The 18,850-nt window shown below is 29.7% G+C and overlaps 1 protein-coding gene across 2 annotated transcripts; it reads left to right on the top strand.

Moving 5' to 3' along the window:
- Positions 1-895: 895 nt before the first annotated feature.
- Positions 896-18,228, top strand: LOC100570010 (zinc finger protein 239-like). 2 transcript variants are annotated; one of them, XM_016804506.2, is made up of 3 exons: positions 917-1,018; positions 2,880-3,065; positions 16,755-18,228. In XM_016804506.2, the coding sequence occupies exon 3, from the start codon at positions 16,935-16,937 to the stop codon at positions 17,784-17,786; it is 852 nt and encodes a 283-aa protein (XP_016659995.1). In that variant the 5' UTR covers positions 917-1,018; positions 2,880-3,065; positions 16,755-16,934; the 3' UTR covers positions 17,787-18,228. The 2 variants fall into 2 exon arrangements, with proteins under 2 accessions (XP_003244653.1, XP_016659995.1); XM_003244605.4 differs by lacking the exon at positions 2,880-3,065 and having other exon boundaries at positions 896-1,018.
- The last annotated feature ends 622 nt before the right edge of the window (positions 18,229-18,850 follow it).

Genomic DNA, 18,850 nt, shown 5'->3' with positions numbered 1-18,850 from the left:
ATTTAAATCTAAATAATTAACTTGGTTAATTTGTGCAAATAGACAGCAAATGTGTGTCCATAAATTTGTCTATGCAATATAACTGAACAAACCGTTACTGATTTTTCTCTAGTATAACAAAACCTAGTACCTATAATTAATATAATTAATTACCACTATTTCCACGTTCAATGTCTTCAGCCGTCATCATGCACGTATATTCAACACCGGAATCTTATTATTAACGTCTATTAACGCAACCTCTACTTCTGAATCAGACATTTTGAGTAAAAGTGGTGTATTAAAATGTATTGACAAATAACAGCTAAATAGCCTAAATAACCTCATAAAAAAATAATATATTAAATACGTATTAATAGTTATGAAACGGTTTACGGTTATCGTCAAATTAATCTTGTTATCTCTTATCATTTCACATTTGAGCGTTCGTTTTGGGAAATAGCGCTCACGCTTTCACTGCACTACCACGATTTGTTAAGCGACCGTAAGCGTCAACTCATGACGTACCACCTATTTTTAGTGACGTCACGGTTGAAGTCTGAGCGTATCAAAGCGCCAAGACGAACGACGCTGCAGCGCTTATAACAGGGGTACGAAACTCCGTGAACTGGCCGAGTCAGGCCAGGGGGGCGTGGCATACGTGAAATGGGGAATGGTAAACAAGCCGACCCCGCGTAACGTATCCCGCCCTAGTCTTGGAACCGTTTTCATAATATTGGTAACCATGGGTCTAACATCTTGTTGGTGCGTGGAACCGTTTTCATGTTTTTCGTAGGTTTAGACTTCAGATCATAGGTAACCAAGACCCCAATCAGCTGATCGAGTTTCGCTTCTATATTGTTCCATGATTGTTCCATGATGATAGTTAGGTTAAGTCATGACGCTCGTAACTTGTAAATCGTAATTATTTGTATTCACGGATTTCTATACGAGTGACGGTGGCACACTAAAAGTTTACAGTAAGTCGGTAAGATTTAGTGTATAGCACATAGTATTGTGTCAATGAGCAGTAAATAAGGTGAGTACTTAGAGTTAAGACACTTAAGTTATAATAAACGAATTTCGGATGTCATAACAACAGTTGGTAGGTATAGTAGTGTTGTGTACGGTTATTCGGTTTGAGCCAATATCGTCCGTAGTGCGTCAGTCCTGGTTCAATTCCTGGTTTGACGTTGATTAAGTTGTTTATTTTTTATAGTTTTTTCGTTTCAAGAAGTTTAATTATTCATTTAATTATCCCAAACCACCGTTATAAAATAAAATAAAATTACATTAGTCTTCACGGAATCGCTGGCTTTTTACGACTGTCTAACAAAATGCATACATTGACCAGCGATTGCGTTGTAATAAGAATTAAGAATACCGAAAAAGAAAATACATTATGCTTACATGGTTAAAATATCCTAATGTACCTAATACCTATAGTGTATTCTTAATACTACAGCCAAGCGTTCCCAACAGTAGTATAAATATAATTTACGTAGGTATAATTGCATTATAGCTAACACAATTTTTGTAAAATGTTCTTATTTGAAACCTATTTAAATCAACATTTTAAAAGTTTTGGTGCCCAAAAATTCTCACAATTCATGTTCCCAAGTTATAATCACTAGATGTTGGTCCTTTTTATGGTACTACCTATTTAGATACATTCGTTTTTTGAAACAATTTAGTTATGGTGCTATAGGAACTCGTATAGGAAACACTGCAAAATATAGTTTAAACATTAAACAGTCTGAATCTCATTTCATTATTTGTAACTAACGACTTCAAGTAGAGATGATCCAGGTACCCGGCAATTGCTTGGTGGCCAGGTACTCGATATCATATCTCTCGGCTCTTACTCGGCACCCGGTGTGATACCTACATTTTTACCCGGCCCTTACTCGATACCTGGCGAAATACTACATTTTTCTCGACTCATATCCAATGGCAAACGCTGATAATCTATTTATAAATAAATGGATACCTATAATTAATATAACAGTAAAAATCTAAAATTCTAGGATAATAAATTATAATTTATTTTGGTACGTATTGGAATAACTTAGTCGATTTACAATTGCCAGTTGATTATAAACAAATCATGTTTTTCTTCTTCAAATTACAAAAATAAATCTCGTGTTTACTGTCTAATGTTTATATAGTTGTTACTTGATACTTTGATAGTAGTATAATACTCTTTTTGTATTTACATTTCTACTCGGCTAATACTTGATACCCGGTTAGTGTAAAAAATTTTACCCGACCAGTACTCTGTACCCGGTTTAATACCAAATTTTCTACCCAGAACATCTCTCACCTCAAGTATGGCGACCAGAACCAGCAGTTGTATGGAGCGATTATACTTGTCAAATCATAAGTAAGGTAGCCATTGGGTTACTTTTGTGGTCTATTTCAATCTCCGTAGGATTTAAGGACCAAGTCCAAACCTAGAGGTCATACAAATTTTAACTTGTAAAAACCCCTGTATAAGAAATAAGAAGTATGTTCAACACTAACCATGTTTTTGTCCTAGTACACGCAAAACTATATGTTTTTGTGCATACTGCATTGCATAAGATTAAATGTATACATGTGACATCACCTTGAGTTAATTGTTGGTTGCATATATAAACTATATATTGTCCCATAAAACAATTTGAGCATACTTCTTATTCCTTATACTATGGTAAGAATGGTGCTGGCAGTTGAAAGTAGTATTTTAAATATTTAAAAAAAATGTATTATGATTTTTTGGAAGACTACAATTTTATAATACAGTCGACTCTCGGTAACTCGAAGTTTAAGGGGAAAAAAAAATTGACTTACTAAAAATTTTTAGTTATAAATATCTCAATGTATTATTGTTATTTGAAGAGGAATTTTATGTATTCTAGATATCGAGAATTTCGAGTTATCAAGGTTCAAGCTATTGAGAGTACACTGTACAATATAATTTACAAACCTCTAAACAGTGGTTACTAATTCAACATGTTTCTTCTACTTGAGCCAAGACTAAATTGTTTTGAAAAAATCTAAGATACTTATTTAAGTACTACCGTAATACCTGCCAATAGTCATTTGTAAGTTGGATATAATTATCTACTAGTTATCTATAGACTTACATATTTATCGAAATAATTATTCACTGTATAACACAATGTACTCCGAGATGTACCCTTTTACAACTCTCTCAGAACAACATATTTCTTCATATCAGTACTGACTATATTAAATACAACTTGTTCTTGTATTTTTGTGTTTTGTACTAGAATCTCTTTTCCCTCCCAAAATAAAGAGTTAACACGTTGATACAATAATATGGTCTATTACCATTATTATATTATATTAACTAGAGCTCGGAATAATTTTACACTGGTTTGGATCAATAAATTTCTTGATAGTGTAGGTATTACAATAATGGGCTTAAAAAAAAAAATTAGAATATGTAGTTAACAATTTTTAATTTTCATGTGTCACTGCAATGCCAGGTCAATTATAAAAAGATAAAATATGTTCTAGGTAAAGCAATGTAAAATGTTTATTATTTTTTGTTGGAGACATGTGTAAAAGTGGTGTAAACGGAATTGTAAAACAATGAGTTGTTCAATTAGGAATTCTATTTTTTTATTATTATAATGTAGGTATTCTTTATAATATAATTTCGGGATAATTTATTAGGTACTGTTCTATTTGTTGTTGGTAGTTGGTCAATCGTAGAAACATTTAAAAAAAATAATAATTTAAATACATACCAAAAACAAACAATAAAAAAGACATATTATTTCAACATGGAACTGTTCAGAACAACTATTGATGACTGTATGATAAAATCCAAGTGAGCAAATACATTACAATTAATTTGGGATTGCAAAATGTAATTTTAACCCACACTTTGAAAGAATTTTATTTTTATTTTATTTGATAATGTGTGATTAAATTTGTGAATCGTATGTAATTTATACATCAGTTACCTTAAAGTTATCATCAGTTATTAAGATTCTGATCCTTAACAGCCAATCGTATATGCCAATTGCTTCCGACATACACTATTTTGTCATACACCATGGTCCATAATAATAAAATATAACATTTTATTACTGTTTTGTTAAACAGTGTCACAGTGACCACATCAAGCGTTCACTACTGATGGACCCACAATTTGTCTATTCCTATCACTTATATGTTATCGCTTACTCTAGTTTCTATTTTGCTACTTCTGCTAAAAATTATTGACTAAAATTTGATACTAAATTTCCAGCTGTGGCTGTCTTAAGCTTTTGAGGTTTCTTTATTTCTTATATATTCGGTAGAACAGCAAAACAATCACCATCCGATTTGAATGCCGTTGGATGTAGCCAATTGCATGGCCTCCCTAACCTAACCTGTGCCCCAAATTTTTGTAAAATATGCATTTTGGGGGCCATAAATGTTTTGTTATAGTATAAAGCTGGTAGTTCATTAAAAAGTATTTTTTCGTGATATTTTAACATAAACTTTTTTAAACTTTTTCAAGTAAATAATTTCACTTGTTTTTACTAAGTTAAACTCTGGTGGTGGACCAATGAGATATGCAAACTCCAAAAGACTTGAAGACGCTAATGTCGATAGAAAATTTTTCAGTCTATCTTAAGACTTGAAAATGTAATACAACACTCCTCATAATATAATGTGAGTGAAAATTTGAAAAAAAATTGAGTAAATCATTAATATTTTTTTATGAGTGTGTGAAGTCAACATTTTGAAAAAAATCATTAAAAACACAAAAATTGGCAAATTATTTTGTTAGAAATTCATAAACTATTTTCTATTTATATCTTAAGATTTAAAATGTTCATACAAGTTTCCCCTTAAGTCTACTACATTAAAAAAAAAAAAAAAAAAGTTTATAGGAAAATCAAATAAATTTCTTACAAGAATTTAAAGTTAGACATAGGATATTAATTGGTAAATTAACAATTTCTCATAGGACAATTTTCTTATTTTGTTGTTATTAAAAAACTATTAACTGTAAGTACTTTAAATTTTCATCAATTGTTTATATTATCATTTTCTATACATGATAACATTTTGATTCGTTTTAAGTTATTTATAGACATTTAAAATTTGAATTTCTTTTAGTTTTTATTCTATAAATGTCAAAAAAATGTTTTAAATGGCTGTTAGCCATGGGTACATGATAACTTTTTCAAACAATTTTTTTTCTTTTTGAGCTATTTTTAGTCATAAGAAATTTTTAAAATGTGAATTATTCTTCTGTTAGAAATGCATAAAAGTTTTTATTTTCATAGCTAAGATTAAAAACGTATGTGCTTTTCATTCTACTATCAAATTAACCTATTATATACGTGTAATTTAAAAAAAATGTTGAATGGTTGTGAAGTGTCATATGTAATTTGTTTTATCATATTATTTTGAGTTGGTTTCAATCCCTGTATTTGTTACAGCTGAAGTTGAATTCCATTATTTTATTAAATAACTAGGTAGTTCATGAATTACTTTCAAATGTTAGTTAAAGTAAGAAATTCCTAATCGATAAAAATTATACTTTAACTAGTTAGTTATTTCATAGCATATCTATTTATTCTATGCAATTTTAGTTTGATATCTGTTAAAATATAAAATACATTAAAATTAAAAATATATTAAAATCTTCAAACACCATTGGTCTTACAACATTACCTTTTTTTTAAAATTTTTAATTTTTTTCCGGTAAGGAAAACTTACCCGGACACGGGTAGTATTCATTTTTTAGTGCCGTTTATTTTTACAATATCGCAATGTTTTTCTTACCAATAGTCATGAGAAGATTCCTTTTTTATTTTTATTTTTTACATGTCTATCATCAAACTTGCATATTTTTCTTTTGTTAAAACTCCACTATTTGGTTTTAATGAACAATTTTTAACACTAACATAAACCTTTTTTTTTGATTAAATCTAATTCATTTGAATTCATTGTGTACTATATTAATACTTAAAATAGTAGTGTGGATACAAAGAAAGCAACAGTGAACACGTGTGACTGTAAAACTATTACTAAAATTTAAACCTTACCAATTTTAACGACAGTCTTAATAATATTATAATTTATATACCAATAATCTTATAATATCAAGATAAACGTACATGAACATTGCGGTCACCAACAACAAAGACGTCAGTCTTATCTAATTTATTATTATATTGGATAGTAAAATAACGATATTGTACATGATATTTTGTACAATTTGACACATTAGTGAAGTGATGCCAGGGAATGTATAAACTAACTAGTTAAAGTATAGATTATATACATGACCTACAAGTTTTAGTTATTTTATAAATTACCTAGTTATTTCATAAACTAACTGATTCAACACTTAAATATATGTACTAATACATTGTCAACATGTAATATATGTATTTACTTATGTAGTTACCCTTATGTAATTACCCAATTTAGGTTCATACACGGTTTACAATCATTTATAAAATAGCGGTGCTGCACTGCATTCAAATCTCATTCCAAACACAGTTTAATCAGTGTTTTATATACCAGATTACACGTGGAGAGCACCGAGTTCCACTAAAGTGTTAATTCGGTGTTGAGACTGTTATAAGCTCCTTGACATCGTTTGAAGGTATATAATATTATGAGGAGTTTCTATATAAAAGTTGAAAAAAATTAATCTTTTACACGGGCTACGCTGGCAGGACAGCTAGTTTTGAATAAAATAATAATTGTATTCCTACCTGTAATAATTATTACTATTTGTTATATTGTGTATATTATGTGTGTAATGTTACATTGCTGAACATAAATCTTTACTTTTGTAATTTCGTTTTTAGATTCTCAGTGGACCGATGAATGTATTGATTTTACAATGATATATGTTTTTTTTTATTTATTTATTTTTTTTTTTTTGTGTGTCATCACCTTTTAGAACAGTAAAAGTGCTTGGATTTTCTTCAACATTATCTTTTCTGATAGGAAAGTGAATCTAGTTGGTACTTTGGGGGGTCAAAAGTAAAAAATGTTCAGTATTTTTCAAAATCGTCGTGAAAAAGAAAAGAAAAATTAAGGAAAAAATTTTCAACATTTCTCATGTGACGATTTTCTTATTTTGTTGTAATTAAAAAACGAATGACTGTAGATACTTGAAAATTTCACTGAATGTTTATATTAGGATTTTCTATACACGATAAAGTTTTGAAAATAATTTGACCTTTTTTGAGCTATTTACGGACATTGTCAGTTTTCAATTTTTTTAGTTTTTTTTTTTTCTATAAATATCAAAATGAAAAATATTAAAAATACATAGGCACAATTTTTTTTTTATAAGCATTTAAAGATCGAATTTTGACAAAATGTATCAAATTTAAAATTGAATAATTATTTTGTGGGATAATTATTATTAAAAATTCATAAAATTTTCATCTTTTATATCTAAAAATTTAAAATTTAAAACAAGATTCCACAAAATTTACGTGGAGTAAATAGTTAAATAGTTACCAAAAAATCTAAAAAATACATAAGCACAGTTTATTTTTATAGTCATTTTAAATTCAAATTTGGACGAAATTGCATATTAAAAAAACCTAGAATTATAGAATATTATTTTAGTTATTTTGTTGTGATTGTATAATATTATTCGCGGGTACTTGAAACTTTTAAAGTATACTATTATATATCTATGATAGTATCACAGTTTGTTGTTGATGTATAACACATTATAAGTACCTAATGGATATTGTGATATGATTAATTTGGTGTTTATTATAGGTATCTACTACAGGTAAATTTTTTTTTAATACCATAGATAAGTATATAATATGTCTTATACCTAGACTGACATACCGGAATAATATCAGAATCGTTTTTCTTATACAATGATATTATATCATTGAATTCAAATTTAAAAACATCCATTATACAGTGACCCACTTGTAACCTACTGTACAGCAGAGCGACATCCACTTAGCCACCTTTTTAATAATACAATTAAACCTTATGGCTTAAATTTGAATAAAAAATATATTTAATATAGGTAGGTTACATAAACAAAATCGGTGTGGGAGATTGGCCTCTTAAAATTTTTGTACCCCGTTATACAAAACTTGATCGCGTTGAATTAAAAATGATTTTTGATCATACTGCCACACAACTCCTTTGATGAGAATAGTTTTTCTAACTTCACTTGTTTTTATGGAATTCAAATTTAATATATTTATAACAGTGACTCAATAGTGAGATATATTAGGAAAATACTGCAGAGGAGAACCGTTATACAAACTTATCCACTTATTTATTATTTGAAAAGGGATAATTTTTAAATAATATAAATGACACATAATAATATTATAAAATCATTTTATATTTCTGTATATAATATGCTTATTTCTGCCTGTACATTTTAAATATATAGTTATGTTAACTACTATTTCAGTGGTTCTATCTGTGAATTGTGGCTTCTGATGTTGACTTTGACAGCAATGTTTTAAAATATTTGATATTTTATTCTTTATATACCTTGTGATCTTGTGTGGTATTTATCTCACTAGACAGTGGTTCTAAAATACATAAATACAAAATTAAATTAATTATTTGTGATAAAAATTCAAACTGGTCGAAGACGTTTTTTAAGAAAAGATCTTTAAAATTTTCGATATTGCAAGTTGCGTCTTTTACCATTGTGAACCACATTGCCGCCTTCCCTTTTAGGCAGTTTTCGATCACAATAATTTTGTCGTCTTCAGTTATTCTTTTATGTGTTAAGTATTGTGTTTAGGTTTCTCAAAAATGTTTTCGGGTGGTCGGTTTGTTCGTTTCCTTCGAACGTTGGCATGGGCAGTTCTACCGTGTTTAGTTTGGTTATTGCCGTGGTGTCCATTGGTGATTGTTTGCTATGTTGCTCATATCTTTGTTCAATTTTTCCATGTCTACTACTGTTTTTGTGTCGTAGTCATTTATTAGTTGATGTAGTGCATCGATGCGTCTGTTGAAATTTTCTTTCATCGTAGCTATATCGTTTGTCATTGTACTTATCATGGTTTCTAGCCGAGTGATTTTTTCCTCATTAGATTCCATCGTTACGCTGTTACGTTGACGTCTTGTATTTTTCGGCATTTTCTTCAACAGTGTTGTTTCTTGAGTCGGCGTGTGTGGGTGAACCACAAGTTGGGTGCCTGTTGAGACGGCACGGTCACTGCGGACTGGCGTCCGGAATAGGAACGCGTAGGTTTGTGGTATTACGTCTTTTCCTTTAATTATCGACAAATATATTTATGTACAAAATAGTGGGTAGCGAGATTCATGGGTGTGACGGCCGGCCTAAATAGACTGACCGTCGCGGCGAGAGCTCGGCGCGACCGGTGAGAGCCTGGTCCTATATACAATGATGGGAAAATGTTGGAGATATCGGCGTGTTACGGTACCGTACGGACGGGGTCGATATCAGGGTTGTTATGTTCAAAACGTTTTGTTTAAAACATCACAAAAAAAACATTAATTTTATTTTAAACGTTTAAAACGGACGTTTTAAACATCAATTAAGAACATGTGTTTAAAACAATATTTTTAGTAAATTTTAAATCAAAATAACCTATGGATTTTTTCTACTCTGCGGGATATTTTTTTTTTAATGATTTTTTTGTTGAAAATCAACGATTTCAACATTAAATACGATGTCATCCAAAGCAATAGAACCAAGTGTTGTAGATAAAACTCCATAACTTAAAATAAGCTCTACCACACGCATATTATTTTGATCGCACATTCGCACCATATCAGCTTCAAAATCTACATGAGTATGAATAACAAATAAGTCTCAAAAAAAAAAAGTTGTCCTGTAACTTGTAAGTAAGATCTAATTATAATAATAGCACAATGACTTGATGACTGTCGAGGGATGCTACCTATAACCTATCTATTGACAAACATATAGAACCCCTTAATTATATTTAAAATGTATTATATATTTACACTTATGCTTTATAGTACCATACGTCCATACACATTACTACCATACCATCACATCATTCATTGCTTCATTATCATTATCTGTAATAATTAATGATATAAATGTTTTTCTGTTAATTTATCTAGTTTTAGTTTACTCAAATCTGTACTTACATGATGTAAGTTACATCCATCTTATTTAATGACATTAAATTAATGTATAATATACTGTATACCAAATTGTAAGAAGCCGTTCGGCGTTTAATTTTATAATAAATAAATAAAATATTATTTACTATTAAGTACTAACCTAACCTAATACATTATGGTTAAAGATTAGGTAATAGGTAAAATAAGATACAAAATAACAACACTAATAAGTAAAAACAAAAAAAAAAATGTATTTGTTGGTCTTTCAAAATCAATACAAAATTACAAATTTAATCATCAGTCTTTTGTTAGTTGTTACTATAAGCTAATAGTTAACTTTAAAATAAACTGAGCAAATAGGTAACAAAATAAAACATAGTTGGTAGGTATCACTTATACAATATAACAACAAAAAACAAAATTAAACTTTTTACTTTTTAAAGTTTAAAACTGTGTTCAACTTCAATTACTAAAATATCCCACAAAAATCATTACCTAATTTCAGGGTTGGCAAAAACCCGGGCTTTTTAGAAAAAACCAAACCCCGTTGGGTTTTAATGTAAAAGTAATAATGGGTGGTTTTATTGGGTTTTTTCAGAAAAAAACCCATCCAAAAACCCTGTGGGTTTTATTGTAAAATATTAATGGGCGGTTTTATCGGGGTTTTTCTGAAAAAACCCATCCGAAAAAAATAAAAATCGGAATTTTTTTCCATGATTTTTTCCATGCGTTTTTTTTTTCTCTTATCGCGTTATCACTTATCTTAATACTGGCCCCGCCAAAACTATATGATAATAATATAAGATATAAACATTCAGAACTTTTCCCAATTGTTAATTTTTATTGACGTTACTACGTTAGTGGCATTATTAAGTTTTTTGTTTTGTTGTTAGATTTTTATTTGTTACTAAAATTGTACCTACCTTATTAATTAAAATAATTATTTAGTTTTTTTCAAATCAATTTAATATTTTAATTAGAAAAATAAATAATACCTATAAGGTAATTTTTCTGAAAATTAACACAAGTTAAAAAAAATAAAAAATAAATAAGAGTGAACTTCTATTTTATCCAGAAAAGTAACCCTGGTTTTATGGGTTTTTTCAAAAAAAATTAGTGGGTTTAACCCAGAAAAGTAGTCCGGGTTTTTTTATGGGTTTTTCAAAATATCAAGAGGGTTTAACCCAGAAAAGCAGCCCGGGTTTTTTCGGGGTGGGCTTTTTCGTGCCAACCCTGCCTAATTTACTATTATCATTTATAGAATTTTATTAATAGATTTTTTTACATGTTTAAAGCATGTAAAAAAACAATCTTTAAAAAAACGTTTAAAACAGGGTTTTTTTTGTTTTAAACGTTTTATTTATTTTTTTAAAAAAAAAACGTGTTTTTTAACAACCCTGGTCGATATATCGTTGCGCGTGACTCGCTGGAAGCGGCTACAGCGTATATAGTACCCCGGGGTTTGACACAGCTCAATCAAATGGCCAGAGGGGGGCCAGAGAGGTTCGTTGGACTCGGTGTTTGCGGCTGGTCGTCACCAGCGGCACTCGCCTAGTGCTGAGGTCCTGGTGCTTCAGGCGTGCCGGAGGGTCGTCGTTCACGTCTGGACGCCTCGCTGGGTTCTGAATCCGATAGTGATAGGTGGCGGTGGACTCTCGGTTGTCGTCGGCGGGTAGCGGTTGATCACGGGATGCCGGGCCGCTTGTGTTAGCGATCAGCGGCGTGCGGCATTTTTTTTTTTACGGCAGGCTTAAGTTCTCGTTGAGCAATTGCTATGCACGTCGTTGACGATGGTGGTTTAGACTGTTGGTGTCTGAACTGCTTGTCAAGCTGGTCAGGTCTTTGTTTCTTCTAAATATCGTATGGTTACTGGATAGAAGGTCGAATGAAGACTGGTGATGTGTGCCCGAGATCGTCCGGTATATATACTGTCTTGCGTACCGAATTGTAAACTGTGCGCACCCGCCGTGTACGGTCGTGTTTATGTTCGGCACGGAAAGTGATCTTGTTCACCCCGCTTTGGGACTGTGTGTTCGGGGTTGGGGTCATTGACTTCGTGGCAGCTTCCCCTACGTTGATACTTTAGGTTTATGTATCTGGGACAACTTGGGTCCCCGTAATGTGTGTTCCTAGTTGTCTTGGTCGTTTGCGTGGTAATACTGCGTTCTGATTGGTTGGTCCTGAAAAGGGCTGTTTTATGTCGTGCGCTGGTGTACTGTTACAATTTATAACAGTGGCGGCGCAAAGGGTGGGCACAGGCGGGCCATCGCCATCCCTGAAAAGTCCCTGGCCCACCCTGAAATTTTATGAAAGTTTTAAATTTTAAATATTAAAATTTTCATCAAAACATATATATAAAATATTTTTCATTGTCTTTTATTAGCATGTGTACAAATAAAATATAAATTCATAGGTAATATCATTGATTACAAATACTATAGATTGCTCACTGGCCGGGTAAACACGTTGCGCGAAAAATGGATGTTAACGTTATGAAGCGCTCTCGTCGAAGATTAGTTAGTGGATGTCGACGTTGTAATCGCTAGTGTCGACTGTCGAGTCTGTCGCGGTCGTACATCGGCCGTCGAAACTTGAGGTTTGCAAACATGCTGATTGCCGGTACATTGGGATTTAGGAGTTTAGGACTGACCGGTGAATACCGATTAATATATTGTATCGTCGCGTAATTGAATCATTCGATAATCATTCATCTTATTTTTAAGATGTTTTACTGATATTTTAATGAAAAATAAAATCGTACCAGCAAATAAATGGTATACGAAATTTTTACTACTACATACTATGATACTAGTATATTTTATACTAATTACAGTTTATTATACGGTTTAACTGTACTTATAGTTTAATTATTATAAGGTCCAATTACCGAACGCATTTCGATATTAACTGCACGTTAACAAACTAGTACCCTATTTTGTTTTTGAATTGTTTTAAACAATTTACATTTGATTACACGTAAAAATGTAAAACGCTAAAATCGTACCTTCATTGGAACTTTTTTTCGAGTTTAAAGACTCATTGTTAATGTCAATTTTAGATCAAATAACGCAAATAGTAAAAACCAATGTTGTTTTTATAATACGCAGTTACCAAATTTTACGTATTTAAATTTCTTAAATTCGAAATTTTTATTTTAAGAAATTTAATTATATATGTACACTTCATAATTATGTATGCCATAATTTGTATAATTTATTAAACATTATTTCGTTTTTCTTCAACATTATTTCAAGAATAGTCATTATAATATTACAGTTATTTACAAGTATTTATACTTTATAGTGTTTATAATCAATGACAATACGGTAGTATTAATTTGTATTTTAGATTCTGAGTGGAACGATGAATGTATTGATTTTACAATGATATGTGTGTTTTTTTTTATTTTTTTTTTGTGTCTGTCATCACCTTTTAGGACGTGAAAAGCGCCGTGAAAAACAAAATAAAAATTAAGGAAAAACGGGAATTTTTACGCAAAATCTGTTTTCGAGAAAATTGATTTTGGTTTTTGGTGTAACTTTAAAACGAATGACTGTAGATACATGACATTTTCACTGGTTGTTTATATTTCCATTTTCTATACATGATAAAATTTTCAAAATATTTTGATTTGTTTTAAGTTGTTTACGGACAATTTCAGTTTCCAATTTAATTAGTTTTTATTTCTATGAATGTCAATAAAACTTTATTTGTAAGGCTCCTACTATATTGTTACAATGACATTTGAAAAATATTAAAAATCCTTAGTCACAGTTTTTAAATTAGAATTTAAAGTTCAAAAATTGACAAAATATGTAAAAAACACGAAAATTAGCAAATTATTTTGAGTTAATAATTCATAAAAATATTTCTTTTTAGAACTAAGATTTTAAAATGTAATGCAAGATTTTTTTATAGGATAATCTACCTTTATCAAAAAAAAAAATGTCTACAAGAAACTCAAATTAAATTTTTATGAGCGTTTGAATTTCATATTTTTACAACATTTGATATTCGCTCGATTTCTCATGTGACGATTTTCTTATTTTATTGTAATTAAAAACGAATGACTGTAGATATTTGAAAATTTCGCTGAATGTTTATATTAGCATTTTCTATATACGATAAAATTTTAAAAATAATTTGACTCTTTTTGAGCTGTGTACAGACATGGTCAGTTTTCAATTTTTTTAGTTTTTTTTCTATAAGTATCAATAAAGTTTTATCTGTTGAACCAAAAAGTGTAAAAATTTAATACAAGGCTTCTGATATATTGTTACAATAGCAGTTGAAAAATATTAAAAATACATATGCACAATTATTTTTTATAAGCATTTTAAGATCGAATTTTGACAAAATTTATCAAATTTCAATTTGAATAATTATTTTGTTGTTAAAAATTTATAAAATGTTCAACTTTTGTATCTATGAATTGAAAATTTAGAACAAGATTCCACGTAAGTAATTAATTCTGTTACCAAAAAATCTAAAATATACATTCACACAGTTTATTTTTATAGTCATTTTTAGTTCAAATTTGGACGAAATTACATATAAAAACCTGGAATAACTATTTTAGTTATTTTGTTGTGATTGTATAATATATTTCGTGGGTATACTTGAAACTTCTTAAGTATACTATTATATATCTATGATAGTATCACGGTTTTTTGTTGATGTATAACGCGTTATAAGTACCTAATGGATATTGTGATATGATTAATTTGGAATTTATTATAGGTCAATTTTTTTTTTAATACCATATATAATATTATGTCTTATACCTAGACTGACATACCGTCTCCGCTCAGAAACGTTTTTCTTATACAATGATATTATATCATTGAATTTAAATTTAATACTTAAAAAAAATTTGGCCTTTCAAATGCTTATAAAAAAAAGTGGTGACTTACGATTATTGATTTTTTTTAAGGCAATAAGAACCACCTATGATACACTTTGTATTGAATTTTCGAGAATTTTTTGCCAGCCAAATATTTTTTATCGACATTTAAAAAAAAAAAAAAAAACAATGAAAAAATTAAAATTTCAACTGAGTATAAATAGCTCAAAAAAGGCAAAATCTTTCAAAAACTGTACCATGTATAGATGATGCCAATATAAATATTTAATGAAAATTTCAAGTTTCTCAAATTTTTAGTTTTCAAGTAACAGCCAAATTAAAAATTCAATTATGTAAAAAACTGGTTTTGCGTAAAAATTACCGTTTTCTCCAATTTTTTTTTGTTTTTTACGGCGTGTTTGAACATTTTCACTTTTGACCCCCCAAAGTACAATATACATTCACTTTGCTACCCAAAACCACCCCTGATTTGTAAGAAACATTTTTTACAAAAATAGGTTAATATAGGCAAGTACCTATTGTGCAATATTGCGAACCTACCAAGTACCAACTTCCTATTATTTCAATTTTTAAAAGTTAAATTACACGCATTTATTATATGTATATACATTCCAATCATTCAATACATTTTCGTGTTTTAACTGTGTGAAAATATTGTTTAATTGCTTTTAATAAAAAATAGGTATATACAATAAAATATGAATTGGTCAAAATCATATTATAATATAGTTAATTAGCCCATAATCCGTATCGACTAACCTATCGTGTCCGTTTTTCCCAGTGCCACATTCAACCAAATCATTCTAAATAAAAATAGTAATAAATATAATATAGATACGTCGTGACGGGTGACTATAAAAACCAGTTATACCCGCACCTCGTGCCACCATAGTTGCAGCGGCTGTTATAAAATACCAATTTATTAGTATTATTGGTTCTTATCGCCATCTACCGAGGGTTTTATTGTACGCCACTGAAAAACCGGCCAGTGAGCAATCTATAGTATTTATAATCAATGGTAATATGGAAACATTGAAAACACAATGTGGTGTTGTATGTACTGTTGAAAATATAGAGAAACAAAGCAATACATCAAAAGATGATTATAAAATAAACGTTTATAATCTTATTTTAGATAGAATGATTTCTGAAATTGATAAGCGCTTTATGGACAATGAAAACTTTTTGAGTGGTATAACTTCATTATGTCCAGAAGCTACACATTTTTTGAACTATGATGTAGTAGAACCTTTAGCTGTAGCTTATTCTTCCTACCAGATATAAAATCCTGTCGCCGCCACTGATTTATAATGAAATATCTGATTGCGTGCACGCCGTTGCCCATTAAAAATGCCAACTCTACATAACTATTGAAACCAATGGCAACCAATAATTGTTATTATAATAGTTTCAAATCCCATGGCAACCATTCATGAACAAAAATTTCTAACAGAAATCGCAACATCCCTGTTAGAGCAGCTCTCGGGGTTGGTTCTCTCCCATTTTAATTAGCCTATCTTCTGGCCAGAGGTATAATCTATCAATATATATAAAAATAGCCGATCCCGTGCATATCGTTGCCCATTAAAAATGTCAACTCTATATAAATAATATGTTTTACAAATTATCATGGCTACCATTTTATACAGAAAATTCCATCGGAAATCTCAAAATAATATATAAATATTTGCCATGGTAATATAGACACACAGAAATACATTCATTTTTTTTATATTTATATGTAGAATTGTAGCTATAATGATTTTATTTTATTTAATATAGGTTATCTTTTTTAGTAATACCTCATTTTGTTTTACAGAACTAAAACTGAAGAAAATTTTTACACAATGGAATCCGAAATCAAAATTTAAAGAGATATTATTGACGGTTGTGAATTTAATGGAACAGTTAATAGACAGAGCTCTTCAGAAGTCATTATTTGTATGAATTCGGAGAAGACAACTTAAGAGAAAACCCATCGACTGATATCTGTGATACCATGTCTACAGCATCAAATTTAATAAAGCATGAAATATGTCGTATCGTACCGATATATAAAGAAAAATTTAAATGTGATACCTGTGATAAAAAGTTTACTACTAAAGAAGATTTAACAACACACATATTTACACTTACCGGACAAAAGCTTTATAAATGTAATATATGTGATAAAGGTTTCTCTCGGAACGCCGATTTAAAAATCCATAAAAGGACACATACAGGTGAAAATCCATTTAAATGTGATATATGTGATAAAGGTTTCTCTCGGAACGCCTATTTAAAAATCCATAAAAGAAAACATACGGGTGAAAATCCATTTAAATGTGATATATGTGATAAAGGTTTCTCTCGGAACGCCAATTTAAAAATCCATAAAAGAAAACATACGGGTGAAAATCCATTTAAATGTGATAACTGCGATAAAAGGTTTTTTTCTAAAGCATATTTAAAAATACATATCAATAAACATAATGAAGTAAAACCTTATAAATGTAATTTATGCGAAAAAGGGTTTTCTACTAATCGAATATTAACAAACCATAAGGAGACACATACCAGAAAAAAGTTGTTTATATGTAAGATCTGTGAACAATGTTTTTCTGATGCATCAACTTTAAAAAAACATACTCGGACACATGAAAAAAGTAATAAAATGTCTACAGCATCAAATTTCATAAAGCATAAAATATGTCGTATCGTACCGATACATAAAGAAAAATTTAAATGTGATACCTGTGATAAAAAGTTTTCTACTAAACCAGATTTAACAAAACACACGAAGACACATACCGGCGAAAAGCCGTACAAAATGATATCTGTGACTAAGGATTTTATAAGAACGCAGATTTAGACTACATACAAGTAGACAAGGACATCAGATTAAAGTTTTATTAATATCATCTCCATCATCAATCTTTCTCATGTATTCACTCTAAAAATCCTTAATTAAGTGTATTTATGGATAAGTTATACAAAAATATATTGCTTTATGTTGATTTAAATAAGATTAATATCAAAGTTATTTAAAAGCTGTGTAATTAACGTGTACTTAGAAATCAACTCCTTTTAATTTTCATGTCTAATTTATAAGTTTTGTAAGTCTTGGATATCAAAAAATTGCATTTTCTTTAGGACTTTTGATGTTATGTTTTCTGATTTTAATGTACAGTTGTTTTTGAACTTAGTCCACATTCGTCACAGTTTAACTTCTGTTAAAGAAATACCATTTGCTTTTTAATATCTGGCAACAATTTTGGCTCAGATAATTATAATAATAAATAAATAAACATTTATTTAGCATTTTTGAAATGATATACATAATATTGTCGTTTTCAAGTTATACTATATCGTTTGTCACTTTAGATGATTCCTCATTTTTATTGAAGTGAGCCTCAAAAAAATGAAAAAATTTATAATATATTTTTATAATAATAATTGTGGTATATTGGTAAAATACACACGATATACCGGTTTTAATTAGTATTAAGTTGGTCATGTAAGAGCCCGCTCCCCACCGACCGGCTTACGACGATTACGATAATAATTACAATTATTGTATATTAAAATAAACCAGTCTATATTCGGTGTTCGAACCTTACGTACAATTACGTGGTGTGTTCTTATTTATATAATACAACCATCACTTCCCCTGCGCATAATCGCAGGATAAATCAAAAGAAAAAAAAGAAGACAATGAGAAAATAATATCGATGGTTTAATTATTTTTAGGTTTTACTTAAATGTCAATACCCATAGAGCTATATCATTATAGTACGCTACTGCCAGACAGTACATTTAATTTAGGTTTTCCACTAACTATAACCCATCGGTTTAAAAAAAATGATGTTTTGGAAACCGATGGAACCTAACATCAGAACATAAGTCAGAGGGTCCTTCTGAACTGTGTGTTTGTCT

This window comes from Acyrthosiphon pisum, chromosome A2 (assembly GCF_005508785.2).
Source record: "Acyrthosiphon pisum isolate AL4f chromosome A2, pea_aphid_22Mar2018_4r6ur, whole genome shotgun sequence".
Lineage (NCBI taxonomy): Eukaryota > Metazoa > Arthropoda > Insecta > Hemiptera > Aphididae > Acyrthosiphon > Acyrthosiphon pisum.
Note: the sequence above shows the minus strand (reverse complement) of the source record. Positions and strands in the feature narration are given on the sequence as shown.

What these genes read in the sequence shown, in the direction of transcription:
- LOC100570010 (XM_003244605.4), top strand. Translation starts at nt 16,935, where the DNA reads ATGTCTACAGCATCAAATTTAATAAAGCATGAAATATGTCGTATCGTA.